The following is a 27,309-nucleotide window of genomic DNA, read 5'->3' as shown; positions in this document are numbered from 1 at the left end:
TATACGCATACGCATTTGTCACTGATTTTATGTCTATATATACTTAAAAGCGTATGTTGTATATCTGGTCTTAAGAAGAATTAAAATACTTGATCGAACTAACGATTTTGACAGTGTTGGAAATGTGACATGTGGTATACTTCGACTCTTCGTGTATCGATCGTATTTGTTAAAAATATCAAATCATCTTCAAATGTTGAATTTCATCGTCAGAGGAGAGAAATATGTGATAATATTTTCACCGGTTAGGCCAAAGGCCTTTTTTTTAATGAACTCGCCTCACTTCTTGATTACAACAAATATCATGATCTTCTGGTTAGAATCGTCAACTCGACTGATAATGAGTAGAACTTTTTTAAATCGAAATATCGAGAAATTGCAGTCAAACAATTTTTATTGATGATTTAAAATGCGGAAAAAAATTTATACGATCATTGAAGAAACTTTTATCCAAATGATTTTTGTGGAATAGATTTTTAATATCTGTTACCTGTGAGTCAATCTCTGATTTCATTGTAACTGTATATTAAAAAAAAAAAAAAAAAAAAAAACAAACTTCTAATTCTGCTATTATAAACATGTTCTTGACTAGCAATAAAATTTCAAATAAGACTATCAAATATCGGAGACAAAATTCCTATTTACCTAGGTATTTAGATTTATCGTTTCGTGATTCCACCGGGGAATATACATACATATATATATATATATATACATGAGAAGGATATTACGAGAGAGCTATTCCCATGCCAAGGGTGCAGAAATCAGCTCTCTGCACAGAATCTGCGACTGTATGTATACATCTGCAAAGGGATAAATACGTGAACTTAACGATATATACATATATAATATGAGAGATGCATTCGCTGCTACGCAGAGTTGAAAATTTCATTGAAACCGCCCTCCGTTGACGGGGGATGAGTGGATAAGGGGATGAGGGGATGTGGAAGTGGAACAGGCGGCGACGGAGGCTGAGGTCCAATCTAGCGGAGGGTAGCTCGAGCGGAAGGAGAAGAGAGAGAGAGAGAGAGAGAGAGAGAGAGAGAGAGAGGGAGGGAGGGTGGAAGTTTCGATTGAAAGTCGGTATATCAGCCGCCCTGCAGGCAGGCACCCTTCCAACCCCCGCGTAAGGGAACGTTCGAATTGAGTTACGTAATTGCCGTTATATCGCTCGCGTGCGAATTGCGAATTTTCTACGACGAGGAGACGCGCGTTTTACTGTATAAGCTGCAGACTTGGAGCGAACGAACGAACGAACGTACGCAAATTGATTCGCATATACACGTATAGGTGAACCGACGTGCCTTTATATACGCGGATAGGTTACATCCCTCTGCATCTCTGGAAGTGAAATTTTAACTTATAGATAAAATAATTACGTGATTAGTTTGTTACGCATTGCAAAGTCGCAGACGAAAGTCAGGGGGAGAATTTATTGAGGGTTAATCCGCGGCGCGTTCATTGAGAAAAAGTTCGTTTACTCTTAACAATTGTATGTTTATTTGGATATGGTGAAATAACTGTTTTGGTATTATTATCTAGTTTTAGTTGAGTCAAATAATGATCGGTAGAAATTTTTTAATCGTTGACAAATCATATTTGGGATCAATTTATAAAATTTGATAATCGTTTATTTCACTGAATCCAAATATAGGTTTGTTAAGAGTAAATAAACCCTTTTCTCGGTGATTAGCATCGTCGACGTCTACGATTTTTCCACTTTTCCTTTATTAATAATTCAGACCGATTTATATTTCCTAATTCATTCGATAGTATAACTGTTCAAACGATTTATCCTATTTTAACAGTTAAGAATTAGTGCAGTTAATTAATTATTGACTCGAAACTGCAATGCTGCGATAAAGTCGGGATAATAACGTCAAAATGTGTGATGGTAATTGGGAAATCGAAAAGTAAGGGGAGAAAATTACGAAGCGAATAATCAAAATTCAGATTTACCATTGATCGCTGAATTGTTTAAATTTCTGCTAAGCAGTCACGAGGTAAAAATTCCGGATGATTTTCATTAGGTATAATATATAGCCGTTCAATTCTTTTGCCTATTTTTTATTCAAAAGTAAGCTTGTTGATGTGCACCACTAAAATCTTTGATTCAATAAAATAAAATCATTCATTGGCTCGACGATAGCAAATTTGTTTTTACACAGATGAAAAATCCAGAAGTCCCGAAGAAACGATCTAACTTCAGCATGAACTCCGTAAGAACTTTACCAACCAAAAAACATTGTCCCCCGACTTTTGCAGTAGATCTTGATACACTGATTTTTGAAGAAAAACTAAATTAAAATTGAACGCCACAAATGACTGTCGACGAAAAAAAATTCCAAAAATTCACCAAATTTTCTACCATCCATTCGAATTAGGCCCCTTCAAAACGACTGATGCACACCAATTTTTCGAAATTTGATCCCTCGGAATTCGGATCGTTCGGAATTTAAAGCCGTGCATTGCGACGGTCGAGTTGGCGAGGAACGCACCATATCCCTAAATGTGTAAAACTAATCCTGAGGGCGGAATGGGGGGGAGGGGGGGGGGGGGGGGGGTAGCATACGGCGTTTTGTTGCTCGTGCTTAGCCGTGGGAACAATGTAAGCAACGTCGCCGCCTGTCACAGGAAGGCCTGGAGGGGCTCCCGAGGGTTCCTGAAGGAGTGGTGAGGAAAAGGGGGGGGGGGGGAGGAATTGGGGGATGTAGAACGGATCCCGGATCCTGTGAAACGGCGGGACGGAGTCTGACGGTCAATCAATAACCATCAGTGGTTCGGTTAGTAGCTTACGCTACATCGACTTGCCTTCTTTAATAGTGAATGGGCTACGGAATCAAAGCTGGGAAGACATAAAAAACGGTTTCTAAAAGCTCCAGAAGTTAGACTTCCAGTCGTTAATAGATCTACCAATGATTAGGAATTCGAATGAACAACGTGACTAGTATTTAATGGAAATGAATATGGCGAAATTCGAACTACAGAAGCTGAGTTATTAACGATTTGAGAAAATATTGTATAATTAGAAATGCTCAAAATGATTAAAATCTGGTCATTTCGATCATAAATTCCCTGAAAAATATTTAACCAATCTTTATTATTTAAAAATTTTGTTTTTTTTCACCGTGTGGTTAACTGTTGATAAAAATTTTTTCAGGCCAGTTATGTATGGTGAAGAAAAATGGTAAAAAAAGACTAGGATTGAATAAAAAACGCCAGAGTTAAATCATTTGGAAAGTTGTAATTATGAAACCTTTCTCAAATAGTTGATATTTCGAGTTGTGACTAAAATGTTGTTTAATTCTTACACCGTCATTGGCACAAATAACACCGATGCGGGTTATTTAAATGTTTTTTTTTTTACTCGTTTTTTAAATTCTCAATGAGACTATGGGTGCTGTTCGTCTTTAAACATTTCGCCGACGAGAGCGTCGCGACGCCGACTTGCGCCGCCGTCCCCAGTGAATGGAGGAGGAGGACAAGCGCTGCACGTGTGCCGCCACCACCCCCGTCCTTGTGTAACCTGTGCAAAGTCCTGCTGGGAGTTTGTTTAGGAGCGCATCAAAGCGCGGCAACCGGTTGCACCCGTCTGTCCTAACCCTGTTTGTTCTCCTTCCAGGGCTACTAAACTCAAAACTCGACGGGGATTCCCTCGGGGAATGGGGGCGGCGAATTATTAAGAATGTATCAGGTGTACAGTCCAGTCAAAACACTGTCCCAACCGAAGAATCACGAAATAAATGCGGCGCAGGTTAACCAAGTTGAGTGATGTGAAAGCAATGTTCTCTAAATGTGGTGGAACAGGAAAGAATCAACGAATTAGCACGGAATTAGTTGAGTTACCAACAACTTTTGGGAATAACGATATTATTCTTTTTTTAAATCGACAATTTGTACATATAAAAAATTCATTTCATCCGGTTTTTGTAGAATTCATTGATACTAATAAAATGAATTACTGTTCGTCGAAATTGGGTGTAAACAAAAAAGTTCAATTATGTAACCCGTCTCAGGTAATTGATACTGAATTTTCAATCTTATGCTGAATGTATGCTGAATTGTATAAATGCAGGCGAATTTTGGCTGAATATATCCTGAATTGCATAAATGCAGGCGAATCCTGGCTGAATGGATCCTGAATTGCATAAATGAAGGCGAATTTTGGCTGAATATATCCTGAATTGCATAAATGCAGGCGAATTTTGGCTGAATATATCCTGAATTGCATAAATGCAGGCGAATCCTGGCTGAATGGATCCTGAATTGCATAAATGAAGGCGAATTTTGTTTGAATGTATCCTGTATTGCATAAATGCAGGCGTATTTCGGTAAAATGTGCCCAGAATTGTAGAAATGCGAAGAGATTGAGTCAAAATCAGTTGTCCATATAAAATTCACGCTCTTGAAGAATGAATGTAGAAATCAGGCGTTCCTATAGGACCAAGCTCTCGCTTGAACGCATACGCATACTACAAATGCGAACAAGTGGTTTTTGACGCGACTATCCGAATCGATTTATACCTCAAATCTCTAACCGTTTCTAAGGCGTATAAATATAACGTCGTTTTGCATGCAAGACCACCGAGCTTCTAGGGCTGAGGAGATTTTTTGGTAAATTCGTAAATCACCGAGCGGATAGAGACGCGGTTTAAACCCTTGTAACATCAAACAAGCCTATCACGGTCCGCCGGTGGGTTTCGGGACCAGAAGCCCTCAGGTAGCTCGCTCAACATTTACATGCATGCGCGTGTTCGGCACGCTGTTCGTCTCCTTCATTTACTGGCTCGGTTGAGTTTCGACCCCAACGATTTGTCGGGTTAAATCCTTACACACTTTACCTTCTATACCTATAATCGAGTCCGCTGTATAACATGCTTGCATAGCTACCCTCAAAATCAAACATTTGCTCAACCGTTGCTCATGAATTATCTACCGTAGCAACTTGCCAGATAATTAAACTTGGATCGGTGAAAGCTCTTCAATTATAATATACATACATTTCCTCAATCTTGTGTACATCGATATCAGAGTGACAAATGGATGCTTCGACACACAGGGAGAAAGAATTTGTTTACTTTACCAATCTAGGCAACAGAGGTGTTTTTTTTTTTTTTTTTTTATGAATTTGATGGAATATCATTTGACCCAGGCGAAAAAGTGATCATTAGTGGAAAAATGATTTTGGATTATTGAGGAAAATTGTATTCATTTCAATTGAAAATACATTTTTCCCCAATATTTGTAATAATTTGATGAACAGTTTTTTTTTTTTTTTTTTTACTTTCTCTGTATACTTTGAGCAGCGGAGTATATCAAAGGTGAATTGTGAATATAAGGATAAGGGACACATCCTGCTGTCCGTAAAGGACATATAAGTATAATGAACACGATATTATATGCATCTGCGGTGTGTAAAAAAATAAAAAAAAATAAAAAAATTGTGAACAGGTTTCGAGATGAAAGACGAATTTCATTACATAATAATACTCGAGAGCCCTCGTATAATAGTATACGTAAGGATATTGGTATAAAAAAAAAAGAAAAAGAAAAGGAAAAAGCGAAAAAAGCTTTGGCAAGTAGAGCGAAATAAAATGAAAAATCCGCCTCTTTCTTTTTGTGACTCACTTCACGGTTCTCGTATAAAAGCGAAAGGGTGTAAGGGTGAGCATCGTCCATTATAATATATATAAAAGGGGCGGCGAATTTTTGTCGGTGTGTATATTATAAGCGAAGGGATACGGTGCCGTGGCAGATAAAGATTGAGAGGTAAAAGGAGAAGTGGAATTAATCATTTCAACGACAAAAGGCAATACAAGCGATGCAGCAGCTGTTGGACCCGCCTTTCTCAAACGAACAAATTGCCCCGTGACAAAGGGAACAAACCTAGATAACAGCGAGATAGGAAGTGAAAGAGAGGTGAACAGGTATAATACTCTACATTGGTTTGCTTTTTTCCTTTTTTTTCCCCTTTTTGTCTCGTCACGACTCGTTGAGAAAATCTCCAGCGTCGATTATGAACGTCGGTTTACTCTGCACTAATTACTTCTTTTTTTTTTTCTTCTTTTGTTCTCTTATCCTAGCTTGATATTTATCCACCTGTCATTCGCATGGCACATTATACGCGCCAATGTATAGGGCGTGCCATGCCAAGTCGAGCAAACTATGAAATCTAGTTCTTCTGATAATTCTTACGAGCCGTAATTAACTTGCTTAAAAAAAAAAAGGAAATTTCCGAATGTGATTCGGTGAAATAAATTTTGTGAAATGATTGTTTGTTTGGTTTTATTTTACTGATATTTTTTCTTTATTGATCTACCAGTACCTGCAGCAGATCTCGCGTATTCTGTATCTCGTGGAGCAACTCGAGCCATTCCGCTTGCATTAAAGTTGTCCCGGAATCTAAAGAAGGGAAGAAGGTCGCGGATATTTGTAGGGTGTTGGTTTGCTAGAGGATGGCGCGAAATATACCGCGAAACCGCAAAACCGCGAGTCTGCGGTTGCACCGTGTCTGCATAAGCTGATATATTTTCGCGCGTAAAATTCAAGCGCACTTATAATAATTAAGCTGCTAAAACAGCTACAAAGTATAAAATTATGGTATATATATTTGCATGCTATATAGGACGTGTAAATATAAAAATTTATTTAAATTTCTGTTCTTTGTTCATTTATTATCGTTTGCGTTTACTTTTCCATCGGCTTTTTTTTTTTTTTTCTTTCGAAAGCAAAAAGCTTTTCACAAACTAAGCAAAGTACGGTGGTAAAAGTGAGACTAATTATACGAAGCCTTTTAAGCATATCAAAAGCCTTATTATTAAATTGTCTGTCAGTTAATTTTTATTGCTTCTCGGTGTCGTTAATATTGTTCATTCTTCACTTTTTACTTTGCAAATTCCGTAGTCACGGTACACGATCGTTTTACGAGTTAATTTTATAACCACGTCGAATATTCTCGGTGAATAGGCGAATTTTATTCAGCGGGGAAAAAGGAAAGAGAAAGTGGGTGGGTGGAAATTAAAAAACAAATAGCAATAAAGGTTGTAAAAAATTCACGCCCTTCTTCCTTTTCATCCCCTACGAAGTACAAAATTGCCCCACAGGGACTTCAAAGAGGTTCGTTTGCGCCGAAGTATCGTTTTTGGCACGCGATCGTATATATAAATATATAATAAAAATTCACGCCACGTCCTGAAATTATTATATAATTAAATTTTTTCTATACCTATTAAAAATTGTTCAACGGTGATTGATTGTCAAAAATATTAAGAAATACTTTTCCCTCACTCACATTTTCATTTCGAATACGATTCTTTTGACAAAATTATTTAATTGCTTTGCACCTGATAAATTCTTACTTTGGGTCACATTTCAAAAAGAAGAAAAAAATTTCAACGACTCACGCAACTAATCGAAACCGATCTTATAACGAGACAACATGCAATAAACAATTCCTCGCTTATTACATATCAAAGTTTATTGTCGTCGCGGTTTCATTTCTCTCGGTTTATACTTGATCGATCGGCAATTTGCGTCGATTTGACCCATCGACACCGTCTCTGCGTCCCATTAACTCGTCTATAAAAAAAGGAGATCTAAATACGTGCAGCAGCTCGCATATTGTGTAATGCATAAGTGTGATGCATAAGTTTCGTTATATATACCACCGATATATTGATCGTAACTTTCTATCATTAATACGCGCTGCATCCACTTACGTTAGCTGCATATAAATCAAACTCGATGCATGTATTCATATATTATAATACACCTATATAGATATATGCTTCAAGATTTTTTTTTAAACCAATTCAATATGCGGCATGCAGTATAAGTGCTTACAGTTTTCGTTCTCACGAACTGATCGAATCACCGCTGCATACGTGATACTCTGAGTATCTTTTTTCCAATATTTATCTCTCCGACGGATAGAGTTACTACGAAAATTGTTTAGACAGGCTTTCAGCAGCTCTGGTTCTGCCTGGCTCTTATGGTCCAGAACACACAAGGCTTGGTCTGTTCGTTTTTTTATTTTTATTTTTATTTTTTACAAGCCCTCCATTTATAAGCCCTTTATATGCATATATTATTGGTATAATGTATATAATAATTTTATGTAAATGATTTATTGTATTTTACTGTTGTAAGTTTTATTGGTACTTAATTTGGGATGGTTTTTTTTTTTTTACATTCTATTCAAAGTTTTCTTTTTTTCTTTGAAATGTATTTTATTCAATTTTAAATATTATCTTGTCATCCGGCGTGAATATTTATACCTTTTACTGTAAAGTAAAGGTTGAGGAGGGGATAATGGAAGAAACACAGAATCTGCGAATAGTGTCAGTTCTGTTAATAGATTAACGCGGTGTCTATAAGCAAGCGTATCACGTGCATAGCGAGATGCAGTCGGAACTTGGATATGCATATATTCTCACGTCTACTAATTCGTATCTTTAGATTAACGTACGTTATATACATTTATATATAATATCTCTGAACTGGGTCATTGGAATTATGCTGAATCAAGAAGGTCTTCCTGACGGTATATATACAAACGTGATTCTCAATGCACTCTCGACATCGGTAGAGAAATTATTATAACGAAGAAGAAGATAATTAGGAGAAAACAACAAACACGTATCAGCAGAATGAGTCGTGTAAAGATGAGTTATGAGAACAGTATTATAAAAAAAAAATCGATCATGTAGTTAATATTGCACGAAATAATATATCAACAAACTTTGGTTTTGCATTTTCAAATTTTTTTAATCAAAGTGATTTACAATAAATTTTTGAGACAGTAGATAATTTTTCATGAAATCCGAAACGACACGTTCTGGTTTCTACAAAAGTAAACTTTATCTGATAAAACAAAGTTTTCCTTTATTAGTTTATACGTGGAAAAAATGAAAATTTCACATCTAGAAACCAGTCTCAGAATTCTTTTTTAATAAATACAAAATCAAACTTTGTAATTGATAAATGACGATTTTGATTATTGTTCGATATATAGAATCGAAATTTATTTATTTACAAGTACGAACTCAAAAAAAAAAAAAACACTTTTTTTTTTGCTGACCCATGTAATTTTCTCCAAAAACGAAAAACTCGGAGAATAGACAAAGTAAAATATAAATTTCTAATCCGTATTATATTTTCTTTTTTCATCGGCTTCCTCTCCATGGATATGAGCGTCGTGTTATCTCCATCCTGAAATAAAGCTGGCATTTTCGCGATATGGATTATAGGTATAATAATTCACGGAAGTGCAGAACATCCCGAGTATCGGAATCGATTTTGTCATTTTACGTTCCTCGGAAACTTTTATTACTTTATACCTTTGTTTATCTTATATTTTATACATATATACATATATATAGAAATAACGTATTAAAGATTTTATTTACAAAATCGCCGACGACTCGTGCAACCAGCAGGGAGTTATTTTTTTCCCTTTTCCTTTTTTTTCATTCAAAGCACTCTAATAATAAATTTTTATTCTAGGTTTGAAAGTTTCTAGAGATATATTTTTTTTTTTTTTTTTTTTCATTTCAGCGTGCACAGAATGCGTCTGTTTGTTATATAACCCATTCCTATACATATACAGGAAAATCCTCCTACACACATTTACTATATCCAACGTCTTTTCGACCTGTGCAATTCCTCCTCTGGAGCTATAAATCTGTCTTACCTACGCTTCTCTCTCTCTCTTCTTTTAGATCCATGGACCTTTTCACACTTCCTCACAACCCGTCGCGCTATCTCATATTATATATTTATTCGTACCCTACTTTATTTTCATTTGATTGAAAATTATATTCATACAAGGCACAGGGTTGATAGAGTCCACCCTTTTTCCTTATCTTCGATTCTAGACTGAACTATAAGGGGCGTTCGTATTGGAATATCGAGAAGTGAAAAAAAATCTCAAGTGGTTTTATCTTTAAATATTCAAAATTTTCCCATGGCATATAGTTTAAACAATTTTCTTCCCCCTAATTAATTGTCAGCGATTTTCGATCAATTTCATTATCACTTATCGCGTCTTTCCTTCTCGAAAAATCTCCGCGATGAGTTTCTTCTTTCAATTCAGTTTGAGACCCCAAGCGTGATAGCGTAAATTTTATTTTATACGATTCCCTGCACGACGAACACACGCGTTGATAAACAATGGCTACAGACCCTCCGAGATGACAATGAGTCTGTAGCCGAGACGCTATTATCTTAATTAAACCTCCGCCTCGCCGTGTCTAGACTCTTTATAGACTGCGGGAGGTTCGTATTATTACGTATATCATGTATGGCATGATACGATACACTGCATTATTAAATAATAAAACCTAGTAGTTGATTAAGAAGAAGAAGAAGAAGAAGAAGAAGAAGAAAAAGAAAGAGAAAAAATAAGGAAAGCCCATCGGATTGTTATAATATTATAATTAATTACTTACTTCCATCAAACAATTAGTAATAATAAACTATTAATAAGTTTTTTAAACTTATTTATTATTTTTATTATCATTATTTTATTTTATTTTTTACAAGGGCGCAGAGGGGGGAAAGGGGGGAGGGGTTATTTAACTTGTAATCATCGTCCCTTGTTGTAAAAATTAACGCCTCCTTTCGCACGAACTTCGCCACGAGATCCGTAGGGTAAAAGTTTTCCAAGTAATCACCAGGGGTGTCCAGTCATCCTGAAAATTCCCCGCAGGTGCACAGAGCGGGATTCTGGGAATGATTTGAATTTCCAGCTTCTGGCAAAATGTGAAACTAGAAAAAATGTTAAAAAAAAAAAAAACATAGGCGAGGACGGATGTTTGGTTTTTTATTTATTTTTTTATTTTCTAAAATCTTAATGTTCGTAAATGTGAACGCGCCGAAAAAAAGAGAAAACAGAATTGCTTCTATTTTTTTCATTTCACTTCAAGTATTATATACATATATATATATATCTACTTATGCGAAAATCAGTTCACGTTTCATCCTCGTTTCACTCCTGCCGAGAATGCCTTATATATTGCTTATACCAAGATGCATGCTTCATGCTTATCTTTCACTCGCAGTTTCTAGTCGTGTCCTCCTCAGCGATTCTGCCGTCGAACATACATACATACATACATACATACATACAGGCTTCGTATATATATTGATAACATCTGTATAACCTACCAACCTTTCATATGCTAATAATGCCAAAAATGTAGTCATCCACGCTATTCGGATATACAACATATATTATACATATACATATATATATAATAGATAATATTAAAGCTGGGCTTTCTGTATATATATATATATATATACGCACATATAAGATGCATGAGAAGCCACTGAAGTAGTATATAAAGTATGTAAACTCAGATGTACATAAACTATATATATGTATAATATATTATATATTACTACGCAGAAGATATAAAAAATATAGAAAGAAATAAGTAATTAACTTTGTAATGACGAAATAACTTCACCTTGGCCAAGTTATTATTTATATATATTCAGGTTACAAAAAGATGTAGAAGAAAAAAGAGGAAAGAATAGGATAAAAAATATGTGAATGTATTATACATATAAAAATATACCTGAGAAATGAAAAGCGAGGCGGAAAATTTCGAGAAATCGAGAAAACGAAAATTTGTAATATCCTGCCTGGAGAGAAATATTATAAAGTAGGTATACAGAGATCGGAGAGAAGAACAAATAACTGTACGAGGTAGGAAAAGAAGAAAATGATGAAATACGGTGAAAGCTACGAATATTGCAAGATGTGTATATATATATATGGTGTATAATAACATTGTCTCGAGAAGCTATTTTCGTCGCTGCTCGCGTGTAATTGAACATCCGGTACTTGTTAAAGAATTTCGCTCGCGTGATCCGGCGGGGAATTGTAAGAAATCGTAGGTGTTAGGAGCAAAATTGTTCGCGGAATAAGAACGAGAATAATAATAACAATAATAATAAACGCACGCCGTTTCCGGACTCAGATCCGCACTCATTGTCAAACCGGAAATCATGCGGTTATATAAAATAACATCAAAGTCACGATTTGTTGGAAAAAACACACACAAAAAAAAAAAAAAAAAATATATGAATATATATGAATAAAAAAATTTAACGGAAGATCGAAACTCGAGTGGTAAAAATTTTTTTGGAGTAATGAAGAAAAAATATTCGTGTTGAGGAAAAAAAGGGAAATAAATAAATGAAAAAATGGAAAACAAATAACGAAACAGAAAAGCAAATTTCCTCACGCAATTCCGAGACCATTCTTGGACTGCTAGACTATTTTCCCGGTGCCCGTCATCGCTGATCGGGGCGTCACGTGCGCCTGTATTGATCCGGCACTGAGAGAAAGGAGGGCCAGGGGTGAAACAAGGCTTGAAGGGTGCCGAGGCATCGATATCAATAATTAATTATCATTTAGGGTGAACCAGGCTCTGAGGTTTGAAATTTTTTTTACATCAAGTCAGTCGAAGTCCTCGCTTAATGCGTTTTTGGAGAGGCATCGATTAATCGAGTTCAAAATAATAATCAAATCGGTAAAAATTAATTTGTATTCTTTTTAATACGATGCACTTGAAATCAAAATCTCGTAAATTTCAGGATGAAGTCTTAATACCAGGAAATTTTTTTGACAATTTATAATGTCATTAAAAATGTTTTCTTAGCTCAGACGAAAATGTTAATTTATCTTTCACTTATTATATCAAATAAGTACTTAGTAAGTAAGACATTGATAATAATTGATATTGCATTGCGTAGTTCATGGGAGTAAAAACAAAAACCGATTGCGATGAACAATACTCAATTATACTCGATTTATATATTAATGGGAAACAAATAACCGATTTAATCGAAAATCGATTATATTCGGTCATTCTTAACTATTTGGTTAAGAAGCCATATATATATATATTTTTTTTTTTTTTTGGCTTATCAATTTATAGTATTCGTTGTTATCTGCGAATATCTCTTTGAAATATACAAAAAATTAGAAGCATTCTAACTTCGGACGAAAGCTTAGATCTCGATATTTTGCATCGGAACACTCAAAAATTGTTCAAAAATCTAGTCAATTCGTTCGATATTGTCATTCTATGATGGATTAATTTCATTCGGAAGACCATATTTTCTAAACAAATTTTTCTGAAATTTCTTTTATTCTGTATTTTCTTTTTTTATCGACAGTCGATTCAATATTCTCATATATTGATCATGTATATTATTTATTTATATATCAATAAAATTTTTTTCGGAATAAAACGATCCGTCCTAAAATCGAACGAATCTACGTATTTTGATAAATTTTGAGTCGATTTGAAACGAAGCATCGATACCAGAGATTTTCATTATAAATTCAATATATTTTTTCTCAGTAGGTATTATTGACAAGATCTTCGTAGGTTAAAAATATAATAAATTTGTAAAAAAAATATCGTAACGAAATTGATAAATAGTTTAATAATATTTTCTCCAACACAAGTAGTCGGAAAATAATTTTTCTCTTTTCTTCCTCTACTTTCAGACGGAGTTATCACAGAATCTGCAACAGCTGTCTGAACGGGCGAGATCCACGACCGAGTTTATCCAGAGGCTGAAAGGAATGACGGACAAAGTTCACGTGAGTTTGTTGCCTCGCAGTTATTATCCTTGTGTTGTACCTGCACCAGTAATGTATAGTCTATTCCGCTTTTCTACTCCTCCTGACGCTCGTAGTCTCCAGCTTCCAGTTCACTCTTCACTCTGCACTCTTCACTCGAGCTCTGTCAAACGTGCGAAGAGGATACATCCGCTCTCTCTCTCTCTCTCTCTCTTTCTCACTCTTCATTTCTCACTTTATCTCTGTTAAGCTTTCCTGCACCAACGTGTTAATTGGAATTTCTGACGAGCCGACGTTCCCTGAGGGGTCCAGTAAGGGAGGGGGGATGGGTTCCATTTTGGTCCAGTCAAAATAGGTCTGAATTAAAAACATTCGGGACGTGGTTGCATTTTTGTGTTGTACAGGGATTTTCAATCCTCAGGAACCTACATTGGAACTCATTTTTCGAGCTGCATAGACATCGTTTTGAGAAAACAGTAACATTTGACGCTTTTTGCGTTTTCTACAAAAACTGCTATCGATAGACGAAAAAAAACTTGACCATCGTGTAGAGCGGAAAATTCTACATCGAATTATGTCCGGAAACGGAGTCGGATTAACAAATTAAGGAGAAGGAAGTTCTACTTATCGACGGAGTCTGGGGAATTTTAATTTTAGAAGATTTGATGATATTCTCTAAACCATCGGAATTTTAGCTTTTGAAATCGTGTACAAATCTTGAAAACAGGAAACCTTCAAATTTTTGACAGTAACTTGAATTGACTGGAGAAAACACGCGAAATCGCATAAGATTTGATAAAGTTCTAGAAACGTATAATTTAAACTTCAGAGCTTAGATCAATTACTTGAAATTATTTGAAGTAACAGAATAAGATTTGAAATTAAGTCAAATTCAATTAAATTGTCTCAGAAAAATGTATAATCTAAAATTCTTGAGTTCATGTCAACTAAACCGAGTTCGATTGAAAAATATGTTTGATTCCTAATTCAGCAGTTGGATTTTCTCAGCAAAATGCGAGAAAGAAAACTAAGAAAAACAAAAGAGTGAATGTAGTTACGTATTTTCACGAAATACTGTCAATTCGGAACGGTGGGATTATTTAAAATTCAGGAAACCGTGTAATAAATCGAAAAAACAAAAATAGTTACTTTTTTTCAACACTCTAATACATACACACACGCAGACGTCCGTCTGAAAATGATTGGAAGTGATTCTCTAAACTTAAAAATGTCGTAAAAATCTAGTGAAAACTCAACTTTTCATTTTCAGACTGATTACAATAACTTCCTTTTTTCAATAAAAACAAAGAAACGGAAAGTTAAAAAACCATCACGTTCCTTCTATTACAGGAAGAGTGCGCAGCGTTGGAACGGGAAGTTGACGACAGGGTGGCAACCCTGGTGGGTCAGCTGCAGGCCCGAAAGGGTCGTTTGATCGAGGCCGCACGACAGACTCGCGAAAACCGGGTTCGCTCGCTGCGAGAACACGTCGCGAGGTGTGCCTCCCACCTCCAGGCGACGACGGCCCTCCTGACCTTCTGCATCGAGGCCCTTAAGGAGACTGACAGCACGGCCTTCCTCCAGGTCGGCGGTATGCTCTCGGTGAGGGCGTCGACGGCCGCCGGCTCCTGGGGCGCAGCTGAGGGTGTTCAGGAAGCCGCGAGGCTGCCCCTCCTCGACCTCACCCTCGACGACAAACCCCTTCGCAGGGCCATCGATCAGCTCACCTTCGTGCAGCTAAAACGTAAGTCTGCGTCTATTCTATACTGCACTTGATGTCTTACCGCCCGCTTTGAGATTTCATTTCATCGAGAGGAAATCCGGATTTGGTTAGACGGTGTTCCATGACGAAAGTGCGCACCTTATACGCCTGCGTCAAGTCGTTCGAATTTTGTTGGCTGATCCTCTGATTGAGCAGCCGACGCAATACCAATCGCGACTGTCAGGAAATGTCCCTAGGAGCCCACAAATAATGGTCAGAAAATTTCTCTAGGAGCCCACAGCTAACGGTTAGAAAATATCCCTAGGAGCCCACAGCTAACGGTCAGAAAATGTTTCTAGGAGCCCACAGCTAACGGTCAGAAAATGTTTCTAGGAGCACACAGCTAACGGTCAGAAAATATCCCTAGAAGTTTACAGTTAACGATGGGCTCCTAGGGACATTTTTGGACAGTCGTGATTGGTATTGCGTCGGCTGCTCAATCAGGGGGAAACTGTCGGCCAATAAAATTTAAAAGACTTGACGCTCGCGCATAAGGTGCGCACTTTTCGCATGGAGACACGGTATAAACATTTTTTTCCTCTTCAAACCAACACTCGATCTGTGTTGTTAAATAATGTCGTGAAGACATTTTGAATACTCAGAGAATCTTGCTTCAGAGTGGTTGTCAATTTGAAAAATAATGTATTTTTGTTTTGTACTTTAATTGTGGTATTGCATCTATCAAATATTCCATCTCATGTGTTGAAAAATTTCATTTCGCGTTTTAAAGTTTGTGAGATACTCACAATGATTCTAAAGCTTCGTAACGTGAGAGGATGTGTCTTCAAACTTGAGACGATCCATTGCAATCGAATAAATGCAGCAATATCACAAGATCCGTTTTAAAACTTGTAAAAAAGTAGAGTTGAGTTTATTTCCATCGTTTCTGGAATGTGATTAGAAAAATTGAATTCATGATGTTTGAATCGTAATAAGAATCGATGGAAAATAAGAAACTTCAATGCAGTTTCATATTTTCGTCTTTGGGGTTTATACAAAATTCCAAAAAGAAAACCGGAAACTGCAGTTTCGTTCAGCTCCAATTTTGATCTCTGGGCGTGTTAGGTTAAATTTTTGTCAAAACATGTTCGTGTTATAAACAGCGTTGTAATGTTGGACGCTGCAGCCGCCGATGGGGAGGACCGTTATCCGACCGCAGGTAAAGCAATCAAGCAATCAAACAATCAAACAATCCGAAATGAATGATGACGATACGTTACATGGGTATCGAATATACACCTGAACATGCACGCACTGCACGAACACAAACAACACAAACGCCTCGAGGGCGATTGATTATTTTATCGGAATCTATCACAACACACTCGAACCTTGACCGGAACTAAATAGAATTTACACGGGGTCGAAGTCGGCCATTGGTAAATGGCAAAAACCGACTGAAGTATGGACAAAAGGATATGCTTCAAGGTATAATCGCAATAGGCAGGAAATATCTACCGGCTATTCCTGTTATTTACGGAAATGACAATTTTCGACGTGATGATTTTTACTTCCGCAGGAAACTCAGAGACCGCTCTGCCACTTTTTAGTCAGATAAATCCAAACCAAGTTTCATTTAAATCGATTGATCCATTTTCGAGTTATCGTCGGATAAAAAGGGTGCATTTTTGCAAACAGCTTAGGAATAGTTTATCCAATTTTTTTCAAAATCTAATCAGATTCAAATTAGGAAAAACTGCGTCGATTAAAACCAAAATCATCAAAATCCGTTCTTCCGTTATCGAGATATCTTCCAGTAAAAATTTATTACGTGGAAATTATTCAAAATGGAGAACACAAGGGAAGTGAAATCTCATTTCAGATCATCACAATAAATCCAACTATCGAAACGTAATTTTTTATACTATTCTAGCGTGTTCAACTACTTTCTATAATTTTACGCAATTTTCATTTCACGATTGATTTTCAAAAACCATTCCTTTAATATTCGGTATACCTGTATTGCTAAACGCAGTGAAACAAGATCATGTAAGTTCGTCAAGTTTTTGTAATTTTTAGAACTCGTTCTGTAACTATTCCATATGTGTAAACTTACAAGAGTTCAACATCTACGATGCAGAGTGTACAAAATCCACGAAATCGCGAATTGTAGTAAAAGATCGTCTTTTCTTGGAGAAACTCATTCCGAAATCGTTACACGTGTTTCTCCGCCTTGCTCTCGCGCACCTGACTGCATCCAGTCGAGTTTATACAGTCTTTCCGCTGCCAGCGAAGAGGTCTTTGGGGGGGTTTTATCCCCCTTGTGATATCCCAGTCTAGCTGTCCCTCGGGAATCGAGTTCCAGTCATCCTGCCGCTCGACCGACTTACCGGAAGAAAAGAAAAAAAGAAAAAAAAAGAAGTTCGCGAATGCGTTTAACCGCCGATATCACATTGGGCGAAACGAAATTTAACGATGAATCTGACGGACGGTCTCAATAAAAGTTGGAAGAGATGAAAAAATCCTTTAAAATACCTCCGGCAACGTTATTTGTGCCAATGTTGGTGATAACATGACCACGAACGTGATCAAATTTGAATGATATAAGTTAACGTAGGTATAAAAAGTCTAAAAAACGGTGCTAAAATTGGGATTCGAAATATCGAATAACAGGGTAGGATAATATAAAAGTCGTTTTTCAACGTATATTTCACTCGGTGATAACTCAACGTACAAAATATCGAATCAACTGCAAGAAGTTTTTTGTTTCTTTATATTTCTCATCTGATCAGCTGTTTTGCAGTTGCGACGCCATATTGCTTTAGTTACGCTTCAACTCTTGACCTGAATTGAAACGTTCTTAATAATCAGACTCCGGTGTTTTTGATACGATTATAACGATCCTGAGCTTATTTCCTTCGCAGTAAAGATCTTCATAAGTTCTCTGAAAAAATTTTACGAATAGTTATCCCCATAGTGTATAAAAATGGATTTTCGTAAACACCGTATAACGGATGTTCTGCAATAACAATTACGGGATTGGAGATTTAATTCACGTATGGTAACTAACTCAAGATTCATTTAATAACACTGCGTATTGTGTAATTCATGTAAACATATGCCTATATCTGCGCTACGAAAACCTTTGTCTTTGTCAACCGCCCTGCTGATATTCCCGAAGTTTATTAGTGGCCTGCACTGGGACTCTAGAGGGACAAACGAGACACACTGTCAACAATGCGGTAAACTATTTCTCAGGGTGGGCACACGCCAACCCGACCTAACCTGACCCCGAGTTCCAGGAACAACTATGTCTCGGGAGCCAAAGGCCGTCTATGCGGAACGATTCCCGCCCCGAAGACCGTCGATCCGAAATTCCGTTCCTGCATGATGTAAGCGCAGTCATCGTTTTGTCGTATAATCTGAAGCGCAGTGGCGACTAGTTTTCCTGGACGACCTAATATCAGCGTTGCCAACCGCGAAGTAATTTCTCTAGATCTAAAAACATTAGAGTCCTTTCAAAGAAAAAAAAAAGTTGTTTTTTTGTTAAGAAGTACTGTCGCTTAGGCCGGAATCTGAGGATTTTCTTGAATCAGATTTTCGGAATTCAAGATGGCGGACCAAAATCTGAAATGTCACTCGATTTGGATGAAACTCGGTATTCGAGAGTTTTCGAGGTCACTGATCACGAATCTGAACTCGAAATCACAAAATTCATCATGGTGGATCCGATATGGTTGCGTGGAGTGACTTTTGGATATTCGTCCGCCTTATTGGATCCGCCATCTTAAATTTCGGAAATCTGATTCCAGATTCTTTATCAACGACCCCAAAAAGGCTGAATATAGGCTCTACATATGATCAGAACTTTGTATAGGTTATATGTCACGGGATTAAAGCTCATCAAATCCCAGCAGTCTAAAAGTTAATTCAATTCGTGGATGATCAGATCTTGCGAATCGAGAGGTTAACCTCATCCCGCAACGATCACGTTTGATGTTTCACGGATTCTCCGAAGTCCTAAAAAATCCTTTGATATCCTCACGGAGTTTTTCTCTCCTGATATCCCACGTACCGAAATCGAGAGTAATTGTTCAGATGTATTATATCTGTGACGTGGATATGTTATAAATATGAATTGGGTGCAGTTGTAAGACATCTCTGATATCTCATGCTGAAGGTAGAATTCCCCGAAATCCACGAAGGAGAGAGAATCTCTCTCTCTCTCTCTCTTTCTTCCTTTTGTTACATCAGCTTTTCTATTGAGTATCGCGTGAAATCCTACAAAATTATTGTATCGCAGTGTTATTCATGGATGCTCAGATGTTGAATTCGAGATGAAGTCGATCCACAATGAAATTCCCGGAAGTGTTTCCTCTTCGGATCCCTGTTTCGTTGAATCGTAATATACCTATAACAAAGTGTAGAAGTCCTACTTTGGAATTCAATGTTTAAATAATGATTCACAATGTTAAAGTCCTACACGAAGTTCGATGAACTTGTTTAAAATTTACCGCGTTTTTGCAAGTTCTTTGAAGAAGTTAAATAATGGCATATGTAATTCGATCCATATAGTTTAGACAAAACCTGCAAAGTTTAAACAAATCTTTCGACTAATTCTCATGAAATTTGGACAACCCTTTAACTATGCACATACAAAACATGATACACAGAAATCTCGTAGAGAAAAATCATACACGAAGTGCTGTGTAGACTATATTTTTATTACAATTAGTTCACCAGTTGACTTGTTAGTTTTTGGAATTTAAGTACGATATGATTGTTATGGTTATTCGAATTAAATTTTTCTATTGTCCTGTTTACTTATAATTGACATCAGAATCATTCCACACTTTCTTAGCTGTAAAGGAACAAATTCTGTTTTTTTTTTTTGAAAAGTTGTGCATCCAACAAAATGTGAGACTTTCATCCCGGCTCATCCTGTCTTCACGATTCTCGGTGTAACGAGGATTTTCCCCGTGTTACAGCACCCGGTGCACCTCAATTAATACCGGAAGAATGCAGCGCGGAAAACAACAGCGTGACTGTTGCTTGGCAGCCTCCGGGTGGAGGAAGTGGTGGACAACGAGGACCAGCCGTTGAAGGCTACCTTCTAGAACTCGACGATGGTTGTGGCGGGGAGTTCAGAGTGAGCGGCACTTTTTAAATTTTTCTTTCACGTTGTTAATGACGAATTGGTCTCTGCGGAACAGGAAGTTGCAAAAAGTGACAAAACCGTTTAAAAAATCTTTGGCAATGTTATTTGCATCAACGATAGTTAACCGGAATGTAACAAAATCCCTTGAGGAAATGGACCTAATGAAAAAATTGAACAACAAAACAAAACAACATGATTAAAATTAAACTCCAGTGTATCTGATCCGACAAATAACATCGCCGGAAATTTTTTTTCGCAACGATTATATCCCTATTCCCAACTTTTGATTCGGAAATTGAAGCCCATTCATCCTTGAGAGGGCGGCAAGTCTCAATTTTTCACCTCGCGTGGTTTCAAGCTCTTCCTTGTCCCCCCTATTTTTTTTCTCTCTCTCTTTTTGCCCCTTAAATATGTGATTCGAAACCTGTGGTTTTTCTTCGTCGTGCATCGTTTTTTTTTTCTTTTCCTTCTTTTTTTTCTTTATGCTTGCCTCGACCGATTTTTAAGGCATCGAAACTTGCCGGTTCACAGGAGGTTTATTGCGGACGAGAGACAATCTGCACGGTCGATGGTCTCCACTTCAATTCCCTATACAACGCGAGGGTCCGGGCGTTCAACAGCGCCGGTGAAGGGGAATACTCCGAACTGATCGGCCTACAAACTGCCGAGGGTAAGTCGACCTGTCTCTCTCTCTTTCTCTCTCTCCCTCTCTCTCTCACTGATTTCCGCCATACCTCTTCTTCCGCTTTTCCTTTTTTCTCTTCACTCCTTGTTTTCCCTACTCCTTCACCCTTCGGCTCTTCCACCCTGACGCCTAAAATTTGTTCACGAGTAAGACCGCTTTCACAACCTGAACAACCAACAAACTTCTTCTGCCTTTTTATTCTCTTTTTTTTTTTTTTTACTCTCTCGTTTGTCGTTCCGTTTTACGAGACGCGGTTAAGAACACAAATTCCTCTTCAAACCCTCTTCAGGAATTTATACCGGAACTCTATCCGCCAGTTTAAAGTCCTTTTGGATGTGAAAGTCAAACAATGACACGCGAGAACTTAACTCGACTGAAAGAAATTTGTTCATCAAAAGAATCGCTCTCGTAACCCAGCAAAAATCGTGTGAAGGAACAACCGATTCTTTAATCTCAACACCTGACATCTACGATCAAAGTTAAGGGGACATTTAAGGCTGGAAAATCGTTTGCATTTTTGTACACTTACATCCCTTCTCTGATTAGGATCGTATCAATTTTGGCCCTAAAGAATTTTTCGGGCTTAAAATCCTTTAACTTGTGTTAGTCTGCATATGGCCAATTTAATACGATAAACAGTTTAAACTTTGAATGCATTTTTCTTCAATTTTGATCCTTCAAGCATGCGGCCAAGGTTTCTCAAACAGTTTCTGACCAATCAACCTAAAATCTTAACGCGTTGTTTTTTCGAATACTCTTCAGACATTGTCATTAGATTTTGCCTAAATTCTCACCTGCAGGCAATGAGATACCCTAAATTTTATTTTGAAAACCGGCTAATTTTTTATTATGATTCTTAAAAATGATGTATTTTCTTTCAAAATGAAGCTATTAATAAAATCCTATGACAATTTGTGGCCATTTGCAAGTAGATTGTGACAGAAAAATCCGTACACCATGCTGCAAATATGAAGTGAGAAATTTTCGGCGCAATGAGTTTTCACCTTTTTACACTCTGTTAAAATTGCACTAACGAGGCAAAATGACTTGAAAAAGATGTAAGAAATGCGTACCTAAAGCTTCTAAAATTTTTAAAACTTTTCCTGCATGGGAAAACATTTAACTGAAACTCCTGTGAAAGCCCCTTTAAAGAAAGGTATCGTCTAACCCTTGCGGTGTAATCGATTACCCTCAACCCTCTTCGGCATTAATTTTCACCTGCTTATTTTCCCGCGGCGTGAAGTTGCCTGGTTTTCCTGGGCTGTTGGCCCTTCGAATTCGGTTCTGGGTGCCTCGATGGGATCTGGAATGTCCTCTGGGATGGGGATGGGGATGGGGGCCGGCGTTCCCCAGGAAGTCACCGTCTCCGAGGACGCAACGAGCGCCTCCTGCGAGGGGTACGAGCATCGGGTCGTCCTTTCGAGCGTCGGATTTTCCCGAGGTGTTCATTACTGGGAATTGACCATCGACCGATACCACAGCGACACCGATCCTGCATTTGGAGTTGCTCGCGCTGATGTTGCCCGCGATCAGATGCTGGGTGAGTTTTTAACGATTATTATTATTATTAGGCATCTTTTTGATCGTAGTGATCAATGGAATTCGGTGGTTCATTTATTCCAGGTCGAGCTTTCAGACCACTCAGATTTATTCGGTATATGTATACATTATGTATTAATGAAATTTGTCAGTAATTAATTTCACTGTCTCGCTCTTTATTCTTCTCTTTGTTTTTCACCGGAGTGAAGCATCAAAGGCGATTTTAATATCGAGACCAAGCTATTGATTCATGGTGTTTCGGTAAAAGGTTAAAAGTCAATTACTACAGTTTTCTGTTCTAGAAACAGTTATGGTTTTAACTTTATTTTATTCTTTCATTTATGTTCTTTGCGATGTGTCATTATAGAGTGAACAAATAATTATTGCTTTCCCTCATCTTTACGATAGATCAAAAGTCTGATATCGATACGATGAAATTCAAAATCTTTGAAAAACTTACGATTTTCGGTTTTTTTAAATTATTTCTTTTTTTGCTGATCCACGATCTCGGACCCGCATTTTTTTAGTCGAATTTATAAATAACGACTCCGAAAGTAGACTTGTATCAGTTCCCATACTCTTCCATCCATAAAATTGGATTCCTCGTTCCGAATTTGGGAATTCTTACCACGAGATTAGATTCACAATCGTTGATACTGAAAACCTTCGCCCAGAGTCACCTTGCAGAAATTAGTCTACATATAACATCTCGTATTTCATCCGTCCTGAAAGGGTCCAAAAGTTTCACTTGGAGATTTCAATACATGTTAATCAAATTATCGGAAAAACCTGTACGAAATTTAAAGATATATACTACCGGAATAGTGACAAAGCGACGTCTGGTGGTTAGAAATCAAACTGACATAAACAGGCCGCATACGACTGACCTTTGACCTTATTTTCCGCTTGTAGTTGGTTGAACAAGCATAGCATTAATCACGTATCACTGACTCTTGCAACATTAGTTCAATTTGAAACGGAAAGAATAACGATTTGAGTTCATAAAAGTTGAAAAGTTAGGTTATGTGTCAAGAAAATGGCGTCGACAATCAGACTCTAACGTCACTAGGACATTAACCAATAGTGTGTACGTATAGCGTGACGCATCCTTTGATGTAAAAAATTTAAAAAAAAAACTATATCACGCCAATTATTTCCTCGCCACGTTGAACACTCAATTCGAGTAGTAGAAAGACTCAAGACAGTGTTCCGGCCCGTATAAATTGAAAAGTTAGGTTACGTGTGAAGAAAATGGCGTCGACAATCAGACTCTGACGTCACTAGGACATTAACCAATAGCGTGTACGTATAGCGTGACGCATTCCTTTGGTGCAAAAAATTAAAAAAAAAAGAAAACATCACGCCAATTATTTCCTCGCCACGTTTAACACTCAATTCGAGTATAGTAGAGAGACTCAAGACGGTGTTCGGGCCGGTATTTTCCCCGCAGGTAAGGACGACAAGGGTTGGAGCATGTACATCGACCGTCAGAGGTCGTGGTTCATGCACGCCGGCGGTCACGCGCAGCGGACGGAGGGTGGCGTGCAGCAGGGATCGACGGTGGGCGTTTTGCTGGACCTGGAGACGACGCACACGCTGCGTTTCTTCGTGAACGATCAGCCGCAGGGCGGCGTGGCCTTCCGCGATCTCTACGGGGTTTTCTACCCCGCGGTAAGCCTGAACCGGGGGGTTTGCGTCACCCTTCACACAGCCCTGGACGTCCCTCGGCACCTCCTCGCCACCCACGACGAGTACCTCAACGACATAGTGCAGAGCTAGGGGTACCTCAACGTCCTAAAAAAAGGCCTCCTCGTCGGCCCCGTGAGCAACGCCCAATTTTTTCCACGATGCACCCTCGCTAATCACAAGGATAGCGGATCCGATACCTTGGAGAAAATTGAGGAGGAAAATTGAACCCATCTATAACTTAGGTATCACGTTGTACGTATAATTAGACTCGTGCGATTCATCCATTGATCCTGGACATTGAACGATCGTTTATGCGATTAATCGCACAGTTTTATCACACGCAAAGTATGTGGGTATACGATAATATTATCAAATTTTTTTTCAAATACTGTAACCTGCATCTCCTTTCCTATAAAAACAAAAGTTCAGTAAATTTTTCGGGTGATTTTTTGGTTTTTTTTCTTCTCATTCGGATTCTACATTCATTATATTATCTCTAAATTATACCTATATATACATATTCCATGATCCCTTCCATCACGAGCTCAACGGGGTTATTATTATACTTAAACTTGATAGTTTTATACCTATATGTTTACGTAGACTATGTTTTTGCAAATGTAGCCTTTTATGAATTATACTTATAACTTTCAATGCGTGTATGAAGACACAATTTTTGCAAGCAAAAAATTTTTTATTTAATCAACAGCTGAAGTTCTAGAAGAAAGTTAAAGCCCTGTTTTTCATTTTTGATTATCTCAAATTGATCTCACGACATTTTTGCCAAATTTCACAAAAAAAAAAAAACAAAAAAATAAATAAATAAAAAAATGCTCGCGGTCCAGGCTTTTACATATAATATTGAAATACAAACGATTTTTGTATTACAAATTTTCACACTGTCGTCACCTTTTCTCATCGAAATTTCCGTCAGACGTATTTCAGAAAATTTTTACAATCATTCACCTGTGCCGTGTAATCTTGAAATGCAGACTTCGTTTAAGAGAAAAAAAAACAATAACAGTGAAAACATATTACAAATATGTTACATTAAGGTGGTCATATTTCTGTAACTGTCGAAAGACAATTCATCACATATGTATATGTTTTGTATCGTGATTATAAGATTTTTTCACTCGCAATTATTATTGCTATTATTAATAATTATTAAAAGACTGTATTTTTCAAAAGTAACGATACGTATACACCGCGTACGCCACGTGACATTCGACGTACCTATACATCTGTACGCCGGTGTGTATACCACAAAGTGATTTTTTGATTTCGATCTATAGGGTACTTAATCATATCGAATTATTATATAGGTAGCATAATGATGATGATGATGATGATGATTATTATTATTATTGTATTCTAATAAGGATATCAGATAGATCTAATATATATAGATATATATACGATACACATATGCATACATAGTATGTATGCATATGTATATGTATATATGCCTACAGCAGACGAAGGAAAGAATGGAACCATAATATTATAGCATCCAATGTAAAATAAATTCAACTATAGGTATATAATATTATACATTTTTCTAGTCTCTATTAATTATATACATATATAGATAGATTTCACGAAGCGATTGACGCGTTTCTTTTCTTTTCTTTTCTTTTTTTTATCTCTTTTATTACAATTTTTATTTTTTTATTCAACATGTTTCTTCTTCGGTCGTTCCATTAATCATTTTTATTATTATTATCATTGTTGTTATGATTATTATTAAAAATCTCCGTATTCCTCGCTGTTTTGTCATTATATAGTATTCTTGATTTTTCGGTACAATATGTACGGAAATACAATCAATGTAGGTGAATATCTGACGAGAAGAATCGAGACATTGGACGTATTACCTATAATAATATGTATACGTAATTCTAAATATATAATATCTACGAGCATGGCTTAATTAGGGTTGTAAGATTGTGTGTTCCTGATACGTCGAATATTATATACGGACATTGTAAATAGATTGTAAATACTATACATATATGAAATACATATAATATCTATATATTTACTATACATATAAATATATATTATGTGTATATAATATCTATACATAAATATATGATATATTTATATGTATATATAGTATAATATCATCATTAGACGTTATTATATCGATATACAAGAAGACCGATCGCGACCCAACTATTCTACTGTAATAATTCGTAAATGAATAAATGAATAAATGAATCAATTATAGTGAATAATTAAATTTATAAGGAAAGGAAGGAACGAGAACGCTTTCTTTCCCTGTTCTTTCTCCTCCTTCATTCTTTTACTTTATTTGCTACACACGTCATCTGGTCCTTCATTCTTTCTTTCTTTCTTTCTTTCTTTCTTCCGTTTCGCGCAGATCCTCTCGGAATCCGTCTGAACGGACCCGTCTCTGATATGGTGAGACAGGAATTCCTCCCTTTTCCTCCCCTTCCGCAGCCAATGCACGTGTCGTATTATCGATAATACCTGTCGGCCGCTTTGGCTCACAGATCATTTCGTACGTCAACGTCGTTCAACGCCGAAGACGGTATTCTTTGGATTTTCCTGATATTTATGAGCCACAATACGAACTGCCAGGTTTGTCTTGTTTCTTTCAAGCAATTCAGTTTCAGGAAAGCTAGAAATTCGGCCGAAGAATTGGGCTTGGCGTCGTCGATCCTGGAATGTGAAAAAGGAAGTTGAAATTGAAATGGGAAGATCGTGGTGTTCAGGGAAGCCGAAATACCGCGTCGAGCATTATTGACGCGAGTTTCGGAACTTCCGATTAACCAATCTGTCAAACTCTCAGCCACGTATGTATTATACGATTCGGCTTCGGCAAAGTTTCCTCGTCTTCTTGCGCAGCTGTTCAATAATTCCTCGAACACTCCGTGACGTGATACGGTTAAAACGATGTTGTTTCA

General features: G+C 37.1%; 1 protein-coding gene across 2 annotated transcripts in view; it reads left to right on the top strand.

Moving 5' to 3' along the window:
* The window catches only part of LOC124407148 (E3 ubiquitin-protein ligase TRIM9), a 58,250-nt gene extending 33,484 nt beyond the window's left edge, over positions 1 to 24,766 (top strand). Inside the window, exons 3-9 of one of the 2 annotated variants that reach the window (XM_046883001.1) lie at positions 13,529 to 13,624; positions 14,954 to 15,347; positions 16,492 to 16,524; positions 20,294 to 20,454; positions 20,995 to 21,133; positions 22,392 to 22,688; positions 24,138 to 24,766. In XM_046883001.1, the coding sequence (XP_046738957.1) occupies positions 13,529 to 13,624; positions 14,954 to 15,347; positions 16,492 to 16,524; positions 20,294 to 20,454; positions 20,995 to 21,133; positions 22,392 to 22,688; positions 24,138 to 24,466 (1,449 nt within the window). In that variant the 3' untranslated portion in view covers positions 24,467 to 24,766. The remainder of the gene's footprint in view (positions 1 to 13,528; positions 13,625 to 14,953; positions 15,348 to 16,491; positions 16,525 to 20,293; positions 20,455 to 20,994; positions 21,134 to 22,391; positions 22,689 to 24,137) is intronic. The other variant, XM_046883002.1, reaches the window with a different exon arrangement.
* Positions 24,767 to 27,309: the final 2,543 nt, after the last annotated feature.

The sequence above is a fragment of the Diprion similis genome, chromosome 6 (assembly GCF_021155765.1).
Source record: "Diprion similis isolate iyDipSimi1 chromosome 6, iyDipSimi1.1, whole genome shotgun sequence".
Lineage (NCBI taxonomy): Eukaryota > Metazoa > Arthropoda > Insecta > Hymenoptera > Diprionidae > Diprion > Diprion similis.
The sequence above is the reverse complement of the archived record's forward strand: the minus strand, read 5'-3'. Positions and strand labels throughout refer to the sequence as shown.